The sequence below is a fragment of the Labrus bergylta genome, chromosome 17 (assembly GCF_963930695.1).
Source record: "Labrus bergylta chromosome 17, fLabBer1.1, whole genome shotgun sequence".
In the NCBI taxonomy this organism is placed as follows: Eukaryota; Metazoa; Chordata; class Actinopteri; order Labriformes; family Labridae; genus Labrus; species Labrus bergylta.
The window spans coordinates 17,273,212-17,290,463 of NC_089211.1; the positions used below are offsets into that span (position 1 = coordinate 17,273,212).

The window sequence follows — 17,252 nt, forward strand, 5'->3', positions numbered from 1 at the left end:
TTTGGACGTTTCCAAGAATCCAAAAAATTACAGGGCTGCATGATACATTCCTGGAAAAGAATAAGCATCCTTGAAAATAATTACTTTTTCTTACAAGCATGCAACTTTATCAGCACTTATTATATTTTTCTTGGTGTTTTAATCCCCGCAAATCCCCCAAAAATCTCTTTATGAGTAAATGAAATACCTTCAGGGCTCTATCCTTGTAGATGTCTTTTAAAGGAGCTGATGCATGGCTGTCTCCAGCTGTGTGTTGCTATCCCAGGATTCACTGCAGCATCTGCCCACTCTTGGGGGTCCTTAAAGCTGCTGCACCCTGTCACTGGAACTCCTGGGTGAGTGGGTGGCCTGATGCCTTCAGTCCTTGGTGATTAGATTAGTCATCCCCAGTGCTAATTTAGTATCGACGGAAATCTATTGATGTGATGCTGCTGTGGCCGTGTTTGTCATATTGTTAATGCTAATCAGCTGCAGTCAATGGGCTGCTTTACTTTAGCCGTTTGTCTTTGAGTCGTATTTTCACCTCCATTTTCCTCTTTACAGATGGGGTTTTTCAAATCCATTGCAACAAACATGCATTATGCATCAATATTGGCTCTGCATATTTGACTACATGGTAGGGTTATTGCACATTATGTTTGTGAAATGCCAGGCATTTATCATTGCAGCTTCATGGGCTTTTTGTGGATCTGCAACCAATAAACATGAATATGCTGTTTTACCAAATGGATAAACAACATTTAAGTACATTAAAAATAATCTTTAAGTATTCTAAAGATAATTCTGATCACATTCTATTTTTAAAATGGCAATACCAATCAGAAAAAAAGAGCCAAACCAACAATCAAACAATCCTACAAACTAAATGGGTCTATGTATCTGAATATAAAGATACATAGACATAGCCTGCATATAAAGCTTTGTTTGCCTGAGCCAGAGAGCTGTGTTGTTGTCAGGAAAACTATTGACACAAAAACAAACACTATGTATGTCTATGGTGGATGAATCAGGGTTTGACCAATCAATCAATTCTTCTTCGTGGGATCCCTTCTCTGCTGGCTTTGGCCTTTTTATTGAATTTCCAGAGAACAACAACAAATACAGTGCATTAACAGATTGAATAGAATAAATTGTGCTGCTATAACACATCCATATAGTGTGTTAAAGTCACGCCTTGTATGAACAGTCGTTTGGGGAAATACAGAGAGAACAGAAGGGAGTATAGCATTTTGTGTTTGCTTCCCCACTCAGTGTCAATTGTCAAGTTTCACTTCCTCCTCTAAATGCAGCGGCTGTGGTATTATGTCTCTGAACTGTCTGAGTCAGGGGATGACCTTTTTGCCACACATTCATGTCGATACACCACCCACATTCTTTGTAATGTCAATGAAACATGTCGTGTTAACATTCCCAAAGTCTTGTCTAACCCTTTACTAAAAAAAAAAAAAAAAAAAAAACATGTGCCTCTTCTGTTTTGCTTCACTTTGCCCTTGCAGCGCTGACCACAGACGTGGGTTAGTCAGCTTGTGTTGCTGTGCTTGAAAAGCCCAACCACTAAATTCATTCGTTTTCTAACAGTGGATGATTTAATTGCTGAATCCATGATCTAAAGCAGACCTCCTATTGACAGATAGAAAACAACATTATTATTGTCAAAGCTATACCTGCAGTAGTTCACTGATTCCCAACTGCCAAATACTCCGTGCAGCACGGTCAGTCAGCGCCATCGTTTTGCTCTGTGGTATGGCGCTAGGCCTTCCCCAATTGGTCCGTTTCTGGAAAGTGACGCAGCGTAGCGCAGCCATGAACAGCTGTACACACATCACAGGAAAACCACAAGATCATGCAGGAATAAAGAGAAAAACATGGTTTTGTCTGTCTGAGGTTGCTTTGTTGTTCTTTCGGTGCCTGTTTTGACTTAACTGGAGGCTGTGTTTTTTTTTTGTTTTTTTTTAGCTCACTAAAGCTGAACAGTTAAATTATTCCAGCTGATTTGTTTTAGCTCAAAATGTTTGTACATGGCTTTCAAATATTCACATGCACACTTTATTCTTGATGATTACTGATGAGGAAGACTTTTTTCAACTGAGGAAAAGAGGAAGATAATACCTGTAGATAGTTCTGTCTTTCAAACAACATTTCAAAATCAGAGCCCATGTTACTCGCTTCCTCCTTCCTTTTTTATTGGTTTTCCTCATCCCTCAATTTTTTTTTTTTTTTGCTTCTTTTCATTCATTTTCTCCCTTTTATAAAAATCTTCTCCCTATTTTTCCAATCTCTCTTTTTCCCTGATTAGTCACTCATCTCTTCTCACTGACTGTGCACCTGCCTCACCCATCGCCACTTGTGCCTTCCAATTTCTCTACCCTCCTGGGGGATTGTGAGTGTGCATGAACACGGCAGCTGATGAGATCAATTATCTATCAGCAGTCACAAAAGTATTGATTTAAATATCGCAACACACACACACACACACACATACATCTCTGTCTGCACTGCAGCGCTCCGTTGTCCTGTGGGCCTTGGGGAAATCAGAGGCTCTCTGAGTACGACAAGAGCCTCGATTGTCTTTGTGAAATGTTCAAGTCTTGCCCTAAAATAGGAGCTGTCTAAGTGTGTGTATAAGATCTGTGTGGCTGTGCATCCCTGCCATGTCTATAAAGCTGGAAAGCCTTGGCCTTCACCCATGGGGTTACGCATCTTGAAGGCCGCTATTATTCTTCTATCATTTGGCTTTTTGTCATCATTACACGTCACTCTTTGCCTCTCTTTCCCTAGTGGCCTCAGCCTTCATTCTTTGCCTGTCTCTCTATATACATGCAATGCCCGTTTCCCTCCACACCATCCTCCACTGTTGCTCCCTGGAAGTGAGGTATTTTATGGGTTGTTTGTAAAAGCACAGAAGCATAACCCCCCCACCTCCCCTTTCCTCCTGTCTGCCTTCTGCGGCCCACTGGGAATCGTTTGAGGGCAGCTTTTTCCTTCTTTGCCACTCTTCTGTTACATGATTTAGAAGCTTTATGATGCATGTGTGCGTGTGAGTGCATACACACACACTAGACTCCCCAGAGCGCTTAATCGCTTCTTTTCTCCTGCTATTTTTCATCTTCTCACCCAGAAACCTTCGAAAAAGCCTCTTCACACACAGCAGCACAAACACTTACTAAATGCACATTTAATACAGAATGCCTCACAATTTTTTTTTTCCCCACAGACACAAGGGCTCCCTGTACATCCCTGTTCCCGAACACCGCATTGGTTTCCCCTCCATTATCCTGCGATTGGACAGTTTATGTTGCAGGAGGCGAGAGAAATGGAGGGTGATGGAGAACTAGCTGCGGCATTTATTTTCCATGTTCTGCACATATGCACACACACAAAAAAAAAAAGCAGAACTCGATTACTTACATATGGAAAGAAACATGCAAATAAATACAGGCACAAGCAACCACACCAGGAAAAAGGCAGAAGATATGTTTGTTTTCAGGTCTATTAATATGCATATGAAAAGAGAGACAGCAGTATATTCTGCAGCCTCTCCTAGACACAGCCAATTACTGCACGGAAAGCTCTCTGTCGTTTATCAGAGCTTCACACCTGCAGTAAACACGCTGAGCTCTGGTTTGTATTATCTCATTATAAACTGTATAGCATGTGGAGAAAATGCATCCACTGCTACACTTGTTTGCACATTAGGGCTGGCTGAAATCAATGTATTTTTACAATACAGTTTAATGTCACAGAGTTATCCAGTAACACGACTTGTTTAAAAGAGGACAACGGGACAAAACAGCATGCGATGAATCTCTGTTAATGTATGCATTCATTTCGGACCTTAATTCTAACAGCCGTAGTTTAGATGTGTTTTTTTATATAAAGATTTAAATTGTAAGGTGTCAAAGGATTGGCATGACATACAAACAACGTGTGTGCAATTTTAAGACCCACTCGCAGTGCAGCTTAAGTTGCAAGAGAGTGTTCTCCCGAGCCAGATTACTACATATCAGATTTAATTTAGCCCCGAACAATAACGTGTGACAGTTATTATTAATGATTTTCTTCAGAACATAAAGCCCTCGTCTTTATCCTCACTTGCCCACAGGAATGTTTTGAATGGACTTTACCCCTCTGTCTGTGTTTCCATGATAAGTGCTCTCTCAGCACTCTCCCACATCATTGCGCCGTCTGACATATTTAATGAGTCTCTGGAGCAGGGAGCACCATTGACTCTCTGAGACCTGCTTTTTTAGTACAGGTTGTTTCAGATAAGGCGTTTGCATCAAATACGATAAAAGTATTTTATTTATATCCCTGACAAAGTAGTCATATAATTCTACTTTTCTGATCATGCTTTAACTTTGATTCCAACATCTTGGCGGCTCATTTCACTAACAGTTCATAATAACCCAGTTTGATTTGTAGCTTTCTGCTTCTACTGCAAACAACACTGTGCTGTTTGGATTCTATTGCAGGGGTGTCATCAGGGGCATAGTCCCCCCTAAAATGTTATGTCCACAACAGGTTGTACCCAAAAATCTTCAACTAGGGTTTTGGTTATCTGCCCAGTCAGAGGCAGGATTTAATTTCAAGTCCACTAATGGATGAAATAGTTTGACCCCTGTTCTCTTGTTTCCTATAATGTAAACACAGTTCTTGTAAAGCAATGGGCATGCAATGTTTCAAATGATGTCAACTAGGTTTTCTTAGCCATCTTATCATCTGTAACATTTCGTTTAATCCTTGCGTTTATGTCCATTATCCGTTATTTTCATTAAAAAGAATATTACTTCCTGTGTACAAACCTAATTAAAGCATGTTGTTTTGCATTTCTTCTATGACAGACATTTCATTATTTGTAATAGTGTAGAAGTAGAAGTTGTGTCTAAGGCTGTGGTTATGGTTGTGGTATTATCATATAAATGATCATTAATAACCATCATATATTCAGTTTTGCTGACTAACGGAAGAAACGTTTGCCCTTGAACACATTCCTATTGTTGAGTCCTTTAAAGTTATTGACTCGGTAGGCCAAGTTCTCACTTGCGGTCGGTCAATTATCTTTATAAATAGGATATTTGTTATTTCAACATCATTTATTTGAACAAGGACGACTCTTGTTCAATTTGAAGACATTTTATTGACTAAACTATAATCCATCCATCCGTTATCTATACCGCTTATCCCGTTTGGAGGGCTTGAGCCGATCCCCAGCTGTCATTGGGCGAGAGGCTGGGTACACCCATGGACTGGTCGCCAGTAGGGCTGACATAGAGAGAAAGACAACCAGCCACACTCACATTCACACCTACAGGCAATTTAGATTCACCGGTTAACCAAAGAACATGTCTTTGGACTGTGGGAGGAGCCAGAGTACCTGGAGGGAACTCACGCATGCACTGGGGTGGACATGCAAACTCCACAATGAAAGGCCCCTGCCTCGCAAAGAATTCAAAATTCAATGTACCTTCTTTCTGTGAGGCAACAGCGCTCACCAAAGCAGCACTCTGCATCCTCCTAAACTTTAATAAAAATGAAAACATTATTCAGATCAATTAATAATGAATCATTAGTTGCAGGCCAAGTTTCTCCAAGAGGTCGGTCATACTTTGGGGTTTCTATGTTCAGTGTTTCCCTCCCAGGATCTTCCCTGTCATCCTCTTTTTGCTTGGCTCCGTCTGACCATCTCAGGCCATCTGGACCGATCACAGTGTGCTGTGTAGGAACCCACAGTCGTGCCAGAACTCTCTCTAAAAGCACATGTCGGCAGTGCAGAGACCTCTATTGGCAGGGGGAGCAAAATAGAGCATGATAGTCAAAATGGTCAAAGACCAGAGGGCAAAGAGGGAGAGAGGAGCAAGAGCAAGAAAGGGAGGAGACACTATAGGGTCTGTTGCCTGGCAACGAAACATCATTCAGTGCATTGGGGGGATAAAAAGAGACGTGAGGAGGAATAGATTAAAGAGGGTTTTGTAGATGTATACAGGAAATCACTCAGAGTCGCATGATACCAGCAAAAAACGTGACTCCATTCTAGTGTTGAGATACTGATATCACATTAAACATGATTGTAGATATCCATAGAAAAGATTTAACATATGTTAAATATCCTACAATGAATCAGTCAAATTTAGTCAAAACAGGTATGAATAATTATTACTGTCATGAAAATCTCAATCAGGGTCCAACAATAAGAAAGATCTGCAGCTGACAGGCATGTAGCATGAACACAAAAGTGACTGCAAACAGGATAACATACAGTTCAAATAAAAAAATATAAAAACTGTGGATTAAATCTGTGGTGTACATTGACATGTCACTGTAAATCGAGTGTAGAAAAGTTGACATGTGTGTGAAGTACGCGTTCGAAAAGTTAGTTTCACATTGTCATGATGATGGAGAGTTAGCCTGATATTAGTTGACTGTTAAAATTAAACTTCAGTCAGTTAGTTATAAACATATCTTAGCATGAAGACTGGAAACAAGTGCATGCAGCTAGATTTGCTTTTGGAGGTTTGTTGACAGCATTTTGCTACTGATTCAGTTACCTAGACTTGAGTACTGGCTTTTTCTGGGACACAAGCTTGACTTTTAAAATACACGTTTGCTGGGTAAACACTGATTGCTGACATTGTGTTAGCCTTGGTCAAGATAGCACTCTCTGAAAACACTGCCATGTTGTTGTTTGTTACTGTCACTTGATAGTTAAGGCTTACCTGAAACCTGTTGAAATCTGTGGTTGAAGGGGAGAGTTTTAGGCATTATCTGTAGCCGAAACCAACACCAGTATAGTTCAAGGGAAGACACTACTTACTTTGTCCAAACAAGGTTCAGGTGTTTGAACCATATGGAACAACAATGGAGTGCTGAGGTTACAAAAGGGCTTCAGTATCGCCTATCTCATAAAACTCTCGGCAAAGCCAGTAAGCACACAGGGTTGACCTATACATCGAACCTATTGTAGGAGTTGTTTGTACTTACAAAGGATACGGCCTCTTCACCCCTGTCCTCCCTTGTGTCGCTCACTCTCCCACTAGCATTAACTGTCCCATTTTTCTCACATAATGCCTTCTCTGCAACACCAGGTGAGTCAGCAAGAGACAGATAATTGGGGGTGATAAGTGGAGGGTGGCTGTTGCGAGAATGGAAAGGAAAATCAAGCATAAAAAACCGTTTTTATAGCGAATGAAGATGGAGAAACTACTGCAAAGACTTGAGTCATTATTGACGATTAAAGAACTGTAGAGATGAGTCTGCACAGCTGAAGGGGGGTGCTGCTGTGGGTAGACTTTTGTAGCCGGACTCATGCTGCTGTTGTCACACGGAGGTGATGTGTCTGCCGCGGTTCCTCTTTTGCCAGCTCAGATGTATTTATGACCTGCTTATTACTGTCTGCCACAAGTCATGGTCTGTCAGGTTCCTAATATTAAACATGTCTCTGTCTGTCTGTCTGTCTGTCTGTCTCCCTCTCAGCTAATTTCCAGTGACGCAGATGGGGCCATCCAGAGGGCAGGGCGCTTCAGGGTGGAGAATGGCTCTACAGATGAGGTTAAGAATACACTTTTGTGCACAAATGCATCCCACTCGTTCACTCATCATATGATGCTTCCACAAACCTCAGGAAATGAACAATATAATAAAAAGTATTTTTTCTTATTATGAAGACAGCAATGTCCTTTGTATGGAAAATTGCTAAATACTGTTACTGAGAGAATTCACATTACTCTCATCTAAATATAAAAGTAGCCTTTAAAACCAGGAGAGGATTAGGTTAAATATATATCAAGATTAGATATAATTCAAACAAGAAAGTGAGATAACAGCCACATGTCCTGCTTATTGAATACTTTTAACTGTGTTTTACAGTATACTGTAATAAAAAAAAAAAAAATACAGGTTAAGTGCACTGATTTTACAACTTGGAGTAATTAAGGATGTTGTGTTAGTTTGTCAAAAGAGCCTCTTTCAAAGCTCCATTTTTTAACAAAGACACAATTCCCTAGGAATGTTTACATCATGATGTAAGATTAAAGTGCTGCTGACCTTATGGTAAGTTTTCACTCTCTCTGTCCTTAATTTCCGACTCTATCCACTGTCCTGTCTCTGCTACAAATGCATATAAAGCCCAAAAAAAAAAACTGACAGTCTCTCACTTCACCTTGGATTAGCTGTGCTGTTGTTCTACCCTGTGTTGTAATTAGTAATGGTGCAGTGTAACAGTTTTTCACAGAGGAGACTGCTTTGACTCAAGCTGTGACCATCACGATGACAATGTGTTATGTGTGTCTATGTGTGTCTCTGTGTATGTATGCATGTGTGTGTGACAAACAGACTTTGGACTACACTCCGGGAACCTGGAGGAGAACTGACGTCCACCTGGAGAATCCAGAGTACCACACCAGATGGTTCTTTAAATACTTCCTGGGAAAAGGTCAGTCCTTCTCTGCTGTGTTCGCTGTTTTCTAAGTAAGAGCCACTCACACGTATGGAGTAAGTGTGAGAGTGAAGAAGGAGAGAATAAGAAAGGGGTGAGGAAGGTGAGGAAAAAGCTGACTCTCAGTAGCTGCAGACGTATATATGTCGTCCCCATAGTCCACAGGAAGCATCTAATCTTATGGAGTTAGCCTTGTCCGCAATGCTGCACCACTCCTCATTCAAAACTTGTTAGCATCCAGCCTTATTCCCACAGAGAGACTCAACTACACTCTAACCCCACGCACCACCCATGGATGAAGTCCATAGAGGAGCCACAAGGCAGCGCAAAGGCTTTCCTGCAGGAGATAACACAATTAAGATCGGATTGCCGCTTCAGTGCAGCAGGCCAGCAGGAGCCATTCACAGGAGCTAGCCTTAGAGATTGTTAAATAATACAGCAGAATTTGTCACCCTTTTCCTTCACCCCTTGTGACCCTCAACATCCCCCATACCTCATTAACACCCTGGCTGTTCTCTGCGTAGGTGGCACCGCAGGTTTTTTCCAACAAAGGATCATTGTCCGAGGTTTTCTTTGACGTGACTTGAATTAGGAAGAACGCCTTCAGCTGAGAGCTCGACAAAGAGGACACAGCCTGAGAAGGATGGAGATAAGTGTGAGGAGGAGACAGACACAGGAGAGGAAGAAAAGAAATGCCTTTTTTTTTTCTTTAGCGAGGGTCTGACTGTTGCTACGGCATGGACAGTTTAGTTGGCTTGACCTGTTTGGATTGCGGCTGAACCATCTGCGAGTCACAGCCTGATCAGAGCAGACTGCATCGTGCAACGTGAACTCTCTGCCAATTATTCTAAAAATGATCACTTCCTATCTGATGATGCATCCAGTACTATGACTGATTCTCAATTTCCTCATTGTAAGGTGAAGTAGATTGTCTGCCTGTTTTTCCAGCATTAGATTTGGAGATAATTCCTGATTAGATTCGATACTTTCTTCGCATGCAAAGAACAGCTCAAGGTCCAAAAACTAATAAGTATGTAATTGCATACAAGCTTTGCAAAGTCACAGATGACCTGAGGCAGAATGAAGTGGCTTGAGAGGGGGGGGGAAACACCTTAAAAACCAAGCAGAGTCAGAAAATAAAATTCCAGAATAAAGGAAACATTAGAGAAGAACGCTCTATATAAACAAACGGACAAAGAAAAGGACACAGATAGGAAGGCGGAGGGGACCCTCTGTCTAATTAGGTTTGGAGGTCTGCTCACCATTGTTTCTAATGATGTTACCCGGTCAACCTAAGAGAAGGAGGCTTGAATGTACGACTCTGCCCTGGTGTGTCACTACATCTTTGTCTGTGCACGTCAGACACATAGAGAGAGGCACTGAAGGGGACATACTTGAAATGAAAATGGGGAATGATGTAAGGAAAGCAACAGAGTAATACAAAGTGAATGAGTTAAATATCCAAACATGTTGGGGGTAAAGGATATGATTGGTCAGTAACAGAAGAATGATTCCATCTAATGATAAATATCTCTTTTATATTTGGTTGTGACATCCTCACATGTTTAATATTCAGTTTGTCCTCTCTGTCGTCCTCAGTTCACCAGAACTACGTGGGTACAGATGCAGAGAAGAACCCCTTCTACCTGTCAGTCGTCCTCTCAGACCAGAACAACCAGCGGGTTCCTCAGTACAGAGCCATCCTATGGAGAAAAACAGTGAGTACACCATCTGCACACCTCACTGCAGTGCTGGAAGAAGTACTCATAAGTAGCAAAGCAAAAATCACCATAACAAGCTGTCTTGCTTAAAAATTCTACTTAAAGGTTCCCAATGTGGAGGGTTTAACCTCTAGTAACACTACGGGTCATTTTTTTCTATGTGTGGTTCACCATTTTTTTGAATCTCCTGCATGTCACACACACATGCACATAATGCGAACCACAATCCTGCCAATCGTGTCACATTACTGCAGTGATCATGTGGGGATCATAATATATTAAAAATACGCCAAAGTATGTAGAAAAAAAACATGCTAAAAGACATCCTTGAAGTAAACAATGCAGGATTAAAACTTGGCTTACTAACTGTGAGGTAGGAAATGCATTCCACTGGTTATGTAGACTTTAAGGATGCGCACTAATCATTTTACAGCCTTTGGTTGTTTAGAAGGCACTTTGAAATTCAAATATAAGCAAAACATTTTATAAGGAATACCTCGTCAAGGAGTGGTTCTGCAGAGGAAAAAATGTCAGATGTCATGTGATTATACTGTTAATTCTGTTTCATAAATGCGTGAATACAACTTCAGTTTTCTTTGTATATATATTTCTTGCAACCTTTATTGGAACGGTCACACCCTAAGTGTAACAGCTTCACTGTTATTATTATGACAAATAAGGAGCTTGAAATACTGCAGGAGGTCCTGACCTAAATTACATTTTTTAGAATGGGGTCACAAGCCAAAACGGTTGGGTTTAATCCTCAAGAGTTGAATACATGTATTTATTCCTTAAAATGATTTATTTCCTGAAAAAGAATCTTGATTTAAAAAGTTAATTGTGTCTAAAGTTATGAAATGAATGTAGTGGAGTAAAAAGTACATTATTTCCCTCTTAGTATAGAGGAGTGAACTGTAGCAGAATCCGAAAGAAAATGAAATGAAATGAAACTACGTTATGTTTGCACTAACTACCCAAAAGAGAATGGAGGATACTGAAATGTTGAAAGCAAGGACTCATCTTGAACTGGAACACTTTCTGAGGAAAAAAATTATTATCAAACTTTTTGTGGGATTTGAATAAAAGAAGGAATGAAATAGCATTTTGAGGAGGTATAAAACTCCCCTCTGTGTGTGTGTGTGTGTGTGTGTGTGTGTGTGTGTGTGTGTGTGTGTGTGTGTGTGTGTGTGTGTGTGTGTGTGTGTGTGTGTGTGTGTGTGTGTGTGTGTGTTTGTGATGCATGTTGTGTCTTTGCAGTGGGGTGACTCAGCTTCATGACCAAGATAGCTTGGTACTAATTTTGGCCTCCAGCGTCATCTGCAACCTGATTAGGGTGCTGCACCTCCTCTGACTGATCACATTGATTTATCTTGTTTCTGTCTGACTCCAACTGGAACAGGATGTTGCCGTTGTTGTTGTTGTTGTTTCCGCTTAACAGATCGACCCTGTTTGTCTGAGCTGCTCTGGTGTAATCTGGTCCTATTTAATTGTTCTGTGACTGATTGAAAAATGTCTTGTGCACTTGCACTTTTCTTGTTTGAAACAGTGATTTTGCAGGATGTTATTTTAGGAGGAGGAGGAGGAGCACTGCTGCAACAGGTTTAGCAAAGTGACTCCTCAGGGATAAAGGTGATTGAAACCCACCGTGGTAAGAGTTTGTAATCCCTGATCGGTGTCATTTTTGTTCTCTCAGGGCACTCTGAAGATCAGCCTCCCCTACAGCCCGACAAAAACACTATCAGTCAAGTCAATCCTAAGGTGAGAGGTGCTGTGCCTGGAGCTCTATTGTGACACAATTCAATCCATGAGAGTTTATTCTTACGGTATAAGATACAGCCAATTAGCCAATCGGCACCTCAACTGCTACAAATTCGCCTACTAAGAAGAGGGATTTTTTTTTAGTCCTTAACACACATCTGCAACCAAGCAAGATGTCTGTGGCTCTCACAGAATATATTTAAACCTACATGGAGATCAGAAAGAAGTCATACTTCCTTCTAAGGCCTCCACTGGACTTGGATAATATGTAATTCTAAAAAAATATTCACAGACATGCAGTTTGGTCTCAAAATCCGCATCCATCCACAGAGGGGTTCTGACCCTTTGCACAAGAAAACAGTCAGAATGCTCTCTTATAAATATAAAGCCAGTCTTGAAATGAAGCAAAAAAAAATGAAGTGGTATTATGAGGAAAGGGAACTTAAAGTATTTAAAAGAAGAAGTAGGGTCCTGCTGCTCATGTTTAATGACAAAACAGGTTTCGCATTGATTTGGAGCTGCATGAGATGCTGACGATTTTGTTCTATCTATATCATTTTAATTACTGTTATTTTTAAATGTTTCTACAGGTTATTGCCTATTCATTATTATGTTCATAAGATATAAGTTTCCAGAGCATGAGGTGATAGTGCTTCTTTTGTCCAAACAACAGCCCGAAAGGAAAGCATGTCTTTAAAAGATGGAAAAAAAAAAGACAAATCTCAGATTGCAGAAGATAAAAAAGTTTGCTCAAAATGTCTGAAAAAGGGGCGTTGATGATCTAGTGGGTCAGGTCACGCCCTGTGTACAGAGGCTATAGTCCTCCAAGTGGGCTAAGTCTGACCTGCAGCTCCTTTACCGCCTTAGCTGTCCCCACTCTCTCTACCAGCTTCCTGCTCTATCCACTGCAGTATCTAAATGACAGCAAAAAGCCCAAAAGTAAATCTAATAAATAAAAATGGCTGAAAAGATCAATCTGTTATTCAAATGTATGCAGATTCATTTTCTATCATTCATTCATTCAAACCATTGATTTTTTTTTAAGTAATTGCTATAGCTATTAGCTTCAGATAATGTTTTCTTTTTGCTTGAATAGCCTTTTTGTATCGCTGTCAGTTCTAATGGTGTTTAAGAAGCTGAACTCATTATGAAATGCTTTTTTAAAAAATCATAGTGTTATTGATATCTTTAATGTAATGTTTCCAGTTGCAGAGTGTGTCCCTGACAAGTACCAGGATGTAATGAATTCATGAAACGGGAGGTTGTAAATTCCTGAGGTTGAGCGTGTCTCACTCTGAATGACAACACGTGATACAACTAAGAAGAGAAATCCCCCTGTATCAGTTCTCTCTCTCTCTCATTTTTCAGTGTAACTCTATGGGCTATTTGTCTTCCATGGATCCTAAGTGTACAGCTTTCCCTCTTGTCATTACTGCTGTCTCACCTCCTCCCCTCTCCTTTCTTTACTGCCAGTGCAATGAACATGGACAGGTTTGAGAAAGGCCCCAGGGAGATCCTCACCCCGGAGATTCAGAAGGTGAGAGTAACACCAGAGCATAGTAGCGTTGGATCAGCAGCACCTATCCTACAATATATCCTCAGGCTGAGCTTCCTTCCTTGCAGAGCTACTCGGTGTGAATGATAATTGTTGTGTCGTCTCTCCTCAGGATCTGCTGGTGTTGGAGGAACAGGAGGTACGTGGAATGACACTGCTTTTACCCGACAGTTTAGCTCGTACATGGACTGTTTTTGTTTGTTTTTTAGAGATCGGGTATTTCTTTGGGTTAGATACTACTTTTTTAGGTCCATTTTTTGTTTTGCTTTTCAGCCATCTGCACATACAGTAACTGATACCATTATTTGTTTGCATAATTCTGTAAGTGAGAAAAGCTGCTATCATACATGTGAAAATAATTGTAATTTTACATCTCCAGCTAGTTTACACCAGTGTATTCATAAATTAAAACTACTTTACTCTTTACTCTTGTTTTATTGTGCAATGATTGTATGCTTTTAATTCTGTGTTTATTTTTTACAAAAGAAATCCCTCCCTGTTAATGTTGTTTCTATTTTTACCATAAAACTTATGTTTGGCATTTAATAATCCATTTTGAGTTTGAGGTTTTACTCTAATGTGTACAGTTCTTACAAATATGTATATATACTGTATATATGCATGTATTAGCAAATATTAATATCATGTGATTTTTGCAGGGATCTGTCAACTTTAAATTCGGTGTCCTGTTTGCCAAAGATGGACAGCTCACAGATGATGAGATGTTTAGCAATGGTAAATTACATTCTTCTCTCTTTTTTTCAGAATAGATAGATTCTAATTTTGGGATATGCACATATTGGCTAAATGGGCAAGAGATAAACAAGGAGATAGTTCTGATTGTCTTTTTAGTTTGGAGCTGGAGGCAGCAGCCAGTTAGATTCTCACTGCATAAAGAGAGAAAACAGGTGAAACACGAACCTTGTTCTTCATGAAGGCAATGAAATCTGCCTGCTAATCTAGCTGTTTGCACCTGTTTGCAGTCATGACAAGCTATAAGCAGCTTCTGGTGTTAGTCATATTTAGGGTACCCACATGAGAGTAGTAGAAAATCTTCTACTCAACATGTCAACTTGTTCTCGACTGGTTCAAATCCTATTTAAAAGAAAGGAAGTTTTACATTTCTCTTAGCAATTGTACATCTGAAGACACAAAATTTCTCTCTGGGGTCCCACAAGGATCAGTCCTTGGGCCTTTGCTCTTTAATCTATACATGCTTCTGCTCGGTGCAATCATCAGGAAAGAGAAAGTATCTTACCATTCATACCCTGAAGACACACAGTCGTACATCTTTCTTTCATTCCTGTGTATTTAACCTCAATGTAAAGCACACTGAGCTTACTGAAAATATGCTTTATGAATAATATATATAATAAAATAATGTGTAATAATGGAACTAACTCCATCAAAATAACTTGTATTTCAAAGTAATGTATCTGCTAAGTTCGACTTGACGTGTTTGTTTCAGAGACGGGGAGTGAGGGCTTCGATAAGTTTCTCAATCTTCTGGGTGATTCCATAACGCTGCAGGGATGGGCAGGTTACCGCGGAGGGCTAGACACCAAGAGTAAGCGAGCTCATAATGTTGAATCACATCACATTAACATCTCTTTAAAAGCAAATCCTTCCAATAAACCAATATTAATTCAAATGTTTCTGTCTTTTCACCTGCAGATGACACTACAGGGATTAAGTCCATCTACACAGTGTATCAGGGCCATGAGCTCATGTTCCATGTGTCCACCATGTTACCCTACTCTAAAGAGAACAAACAGCAGGTGGGTGTCTTCATTTCCCCTTTTTCCTGTTATATAGATTGTTTTCTTGCAACTGTAAACACAAACAGCAACTGTGATGAAGTAAACTCTTCTTGGTTCAGACTTGCAACACTTGAGAAAATATTTGATCTCAAATACAATCTTCCTCGACTTTCCTTTTTTGCATAATTAAATGTATTCTCACATTCGGCCCTCAGCACTAATTGCAGGTAGAGATTGAACCCCTCTGGCTGTTTTATACTCTTTTATTGGACAAAATCGCATCATGTCAAATTGCACGTCAGTCTCAGTTCTTCATCTCTCTGTGATTTTTCAGAGACACTAACTCACTCTTAACTTTGTACCGATAGAAAGCAGGTACAGTGGAATAGAATGAAACTCTGTTCACCTTAGAAAGAAAGGTCGTTATTGCTTTACAGCTGAGCTCCTTTCTGTAATGCCAATACGAATATGATTTAAACAGGCTGGTGTTTAGCAGACCTGAATCATAATTGGATTTCTTCTCAAGATAGGAAAAATACATTCTGGTGGCTGATTATAAGGAACAGTCTGTGCGTGTACTACATTTGAGTCTGCCTGCTTGTCTCATGCTTACAAGAGAATGAAAGCATATTATTGAATTTTATTTAGTCCATTTTAATTGGTGAAGAGGTAGCTTTTATTTGACGCTATAATACAAAGTTAGAAGAAATCTCTCAGCATCCAAAAAAAGAAATGGGCTATCCTCTGGGGAGCATGAATGTGCTCAAGTAATATCAAAATGTGTTTTAGATTTGGGTTTTTCTTGTGTTAAAGTCAAAATGATTACCAGATGTCTGCAGTGGAGGTGTTGACAGTAGGTGCAAACTAATATCTATTAAAAGACTCAACTTTTGAGAAAAAGAAAAAAAAACATCACCCTGTTTTTTCACTGCCGTTTCTTCTTCTTCCAAAGTCTTGAGCATCACCAGTGTGTGTTGGTTATTTTTATATCTCCTCTTACATGGTTTAATTAGAACCTAAAGCTAAATGAGTGGATGTGTTTTTTTCCGTTTGAGGATTTCTTCATTCTCTGACGAGCATAGTTATCTATGCCAAAGAATTGCCATGAAGCAAATTGTTGGGTAGAATTTGGTACCTTTGGGGGGAAACTGAAATACAAAAAATGTACATACAAACAGAAACCGTAGGGGCGTTGGGTAATATTTGAAATGAATGGAAATATAGAAGAAAAAGAGCCACAACAATTCACTGAATCAATGTTTCTCGTGCTAAGCTGCAGGATTTTTGTTAATACATTTGGTCTGTTACTTCTGGCAGGTGGAGAGAAAGAGACACATTGGAAACGACATTGTTACCATTGTATTCCAGGAAGGGGATGACGCATCGTCGTCCTTCAAACCGTCTATGATCCGATCGCACTTCACCCGTATCCTTCCCGTGAACGTTAACAAGGAGGTCGTCATCAACATGAGCCGTGTCCAGATGGAGATATGAAACACATGTCACATGTTACCCTGTCCATGATTGGATTGCTTTTTTGTGTCTACCGTTTACATAATCTTGTGTTTCCTTTACTCCACTTCCAGATATTTTTGCTTTAGTTAGGTATAATAGCCAGAATGACAGTTACAGGTGAGTTCTGTGCTTTATGGTGTTTAATGCAGATTGCTTTTGACTTTAACTTATTTTTAAAATCTCACCTCCTCTTGATTGATTCTGTGATGTTCGGTTGAGATGTGCTTTAATAAGCGCTGGAAAAAATGGAAAAAAGTATCGTCATTTATAATTTCTTTAGTTTAAGGAGTACCTTTAAAAAAATGCAAACACAGAAAAATTACATTAAGTCATCCCTTAAATGTATCAATATAAACCATATAAACTATGTTACCATTTTTTCCAATTTACTTTTCTTTGGTGAATGATGGGGAGTCCCGCTTTTCGATTATGTGCCCCCCCCTCTTTTACAGAAGACAGAAGCTGTTTGATCGAAACATATTAAGTAATTATGACCAGTAAATCATCCTTGT

At 39.8% G+C, this 17,252-nt stretch overlaps 1 protein-coding gene across 5 annotated transcripts in view; it reads left to right on the plus strand.

Moving 5' to 3' along the window:
- garnl3 (GTPase activating Rap/RanGAP domain like 3) overlaps window positions 1-17,252 on the plus strand; it is a 72,885-nt gene that overhangs the window by 30,551 nt on the left and 25,082 nt on the right. For all 5 annotated transcript variants that reach the window (XM_065965433.1, XM_065965434.1, XM_020634624.3 and 2 more), the window contains exons 3-13: window positions 7,471-7,545; window positions 8,329-8,428; window positions 10,031-10,149; window positions 11,846-11,910; window positions 13,384-13,447; window positions 13,578-13,604; window positions 14,125-14,200; window positions 14,934-15,032; window positions 15,140-15,243; window positions 16,543-16,651; window positions 16,812-16,857. In XM_065965433.1, coding sequence (XP_065821505.1) covers window positions 7,471-7,545; window positions 8,329-8,428; window positions 10,031-10,149; window positions 11,846-11,910; window positions 13,384-13,447; window positions 13,578-13,604; window positions 14,125-14,200; window positions 14,934-15,032; window positions 15,140-15,243; window positions 16,543-16,651; window positions 16,812-16,857 — 884 coding nt within the window. The remainder of the gene's footprint in view (window positions 1-7,470; window positions 7,546-8,328; window positions 8,429-10,030; window positions 10,150-11,845; window positions 11,911-13,383; window positions 13,448-13,577; window positions 13,605-14,124; window positions 14,201-14,933; window positions 15,033-15,139; window positions 15,244-16,542; window positions 16,652-16,811; window positions 16,858-17,252) is intronic.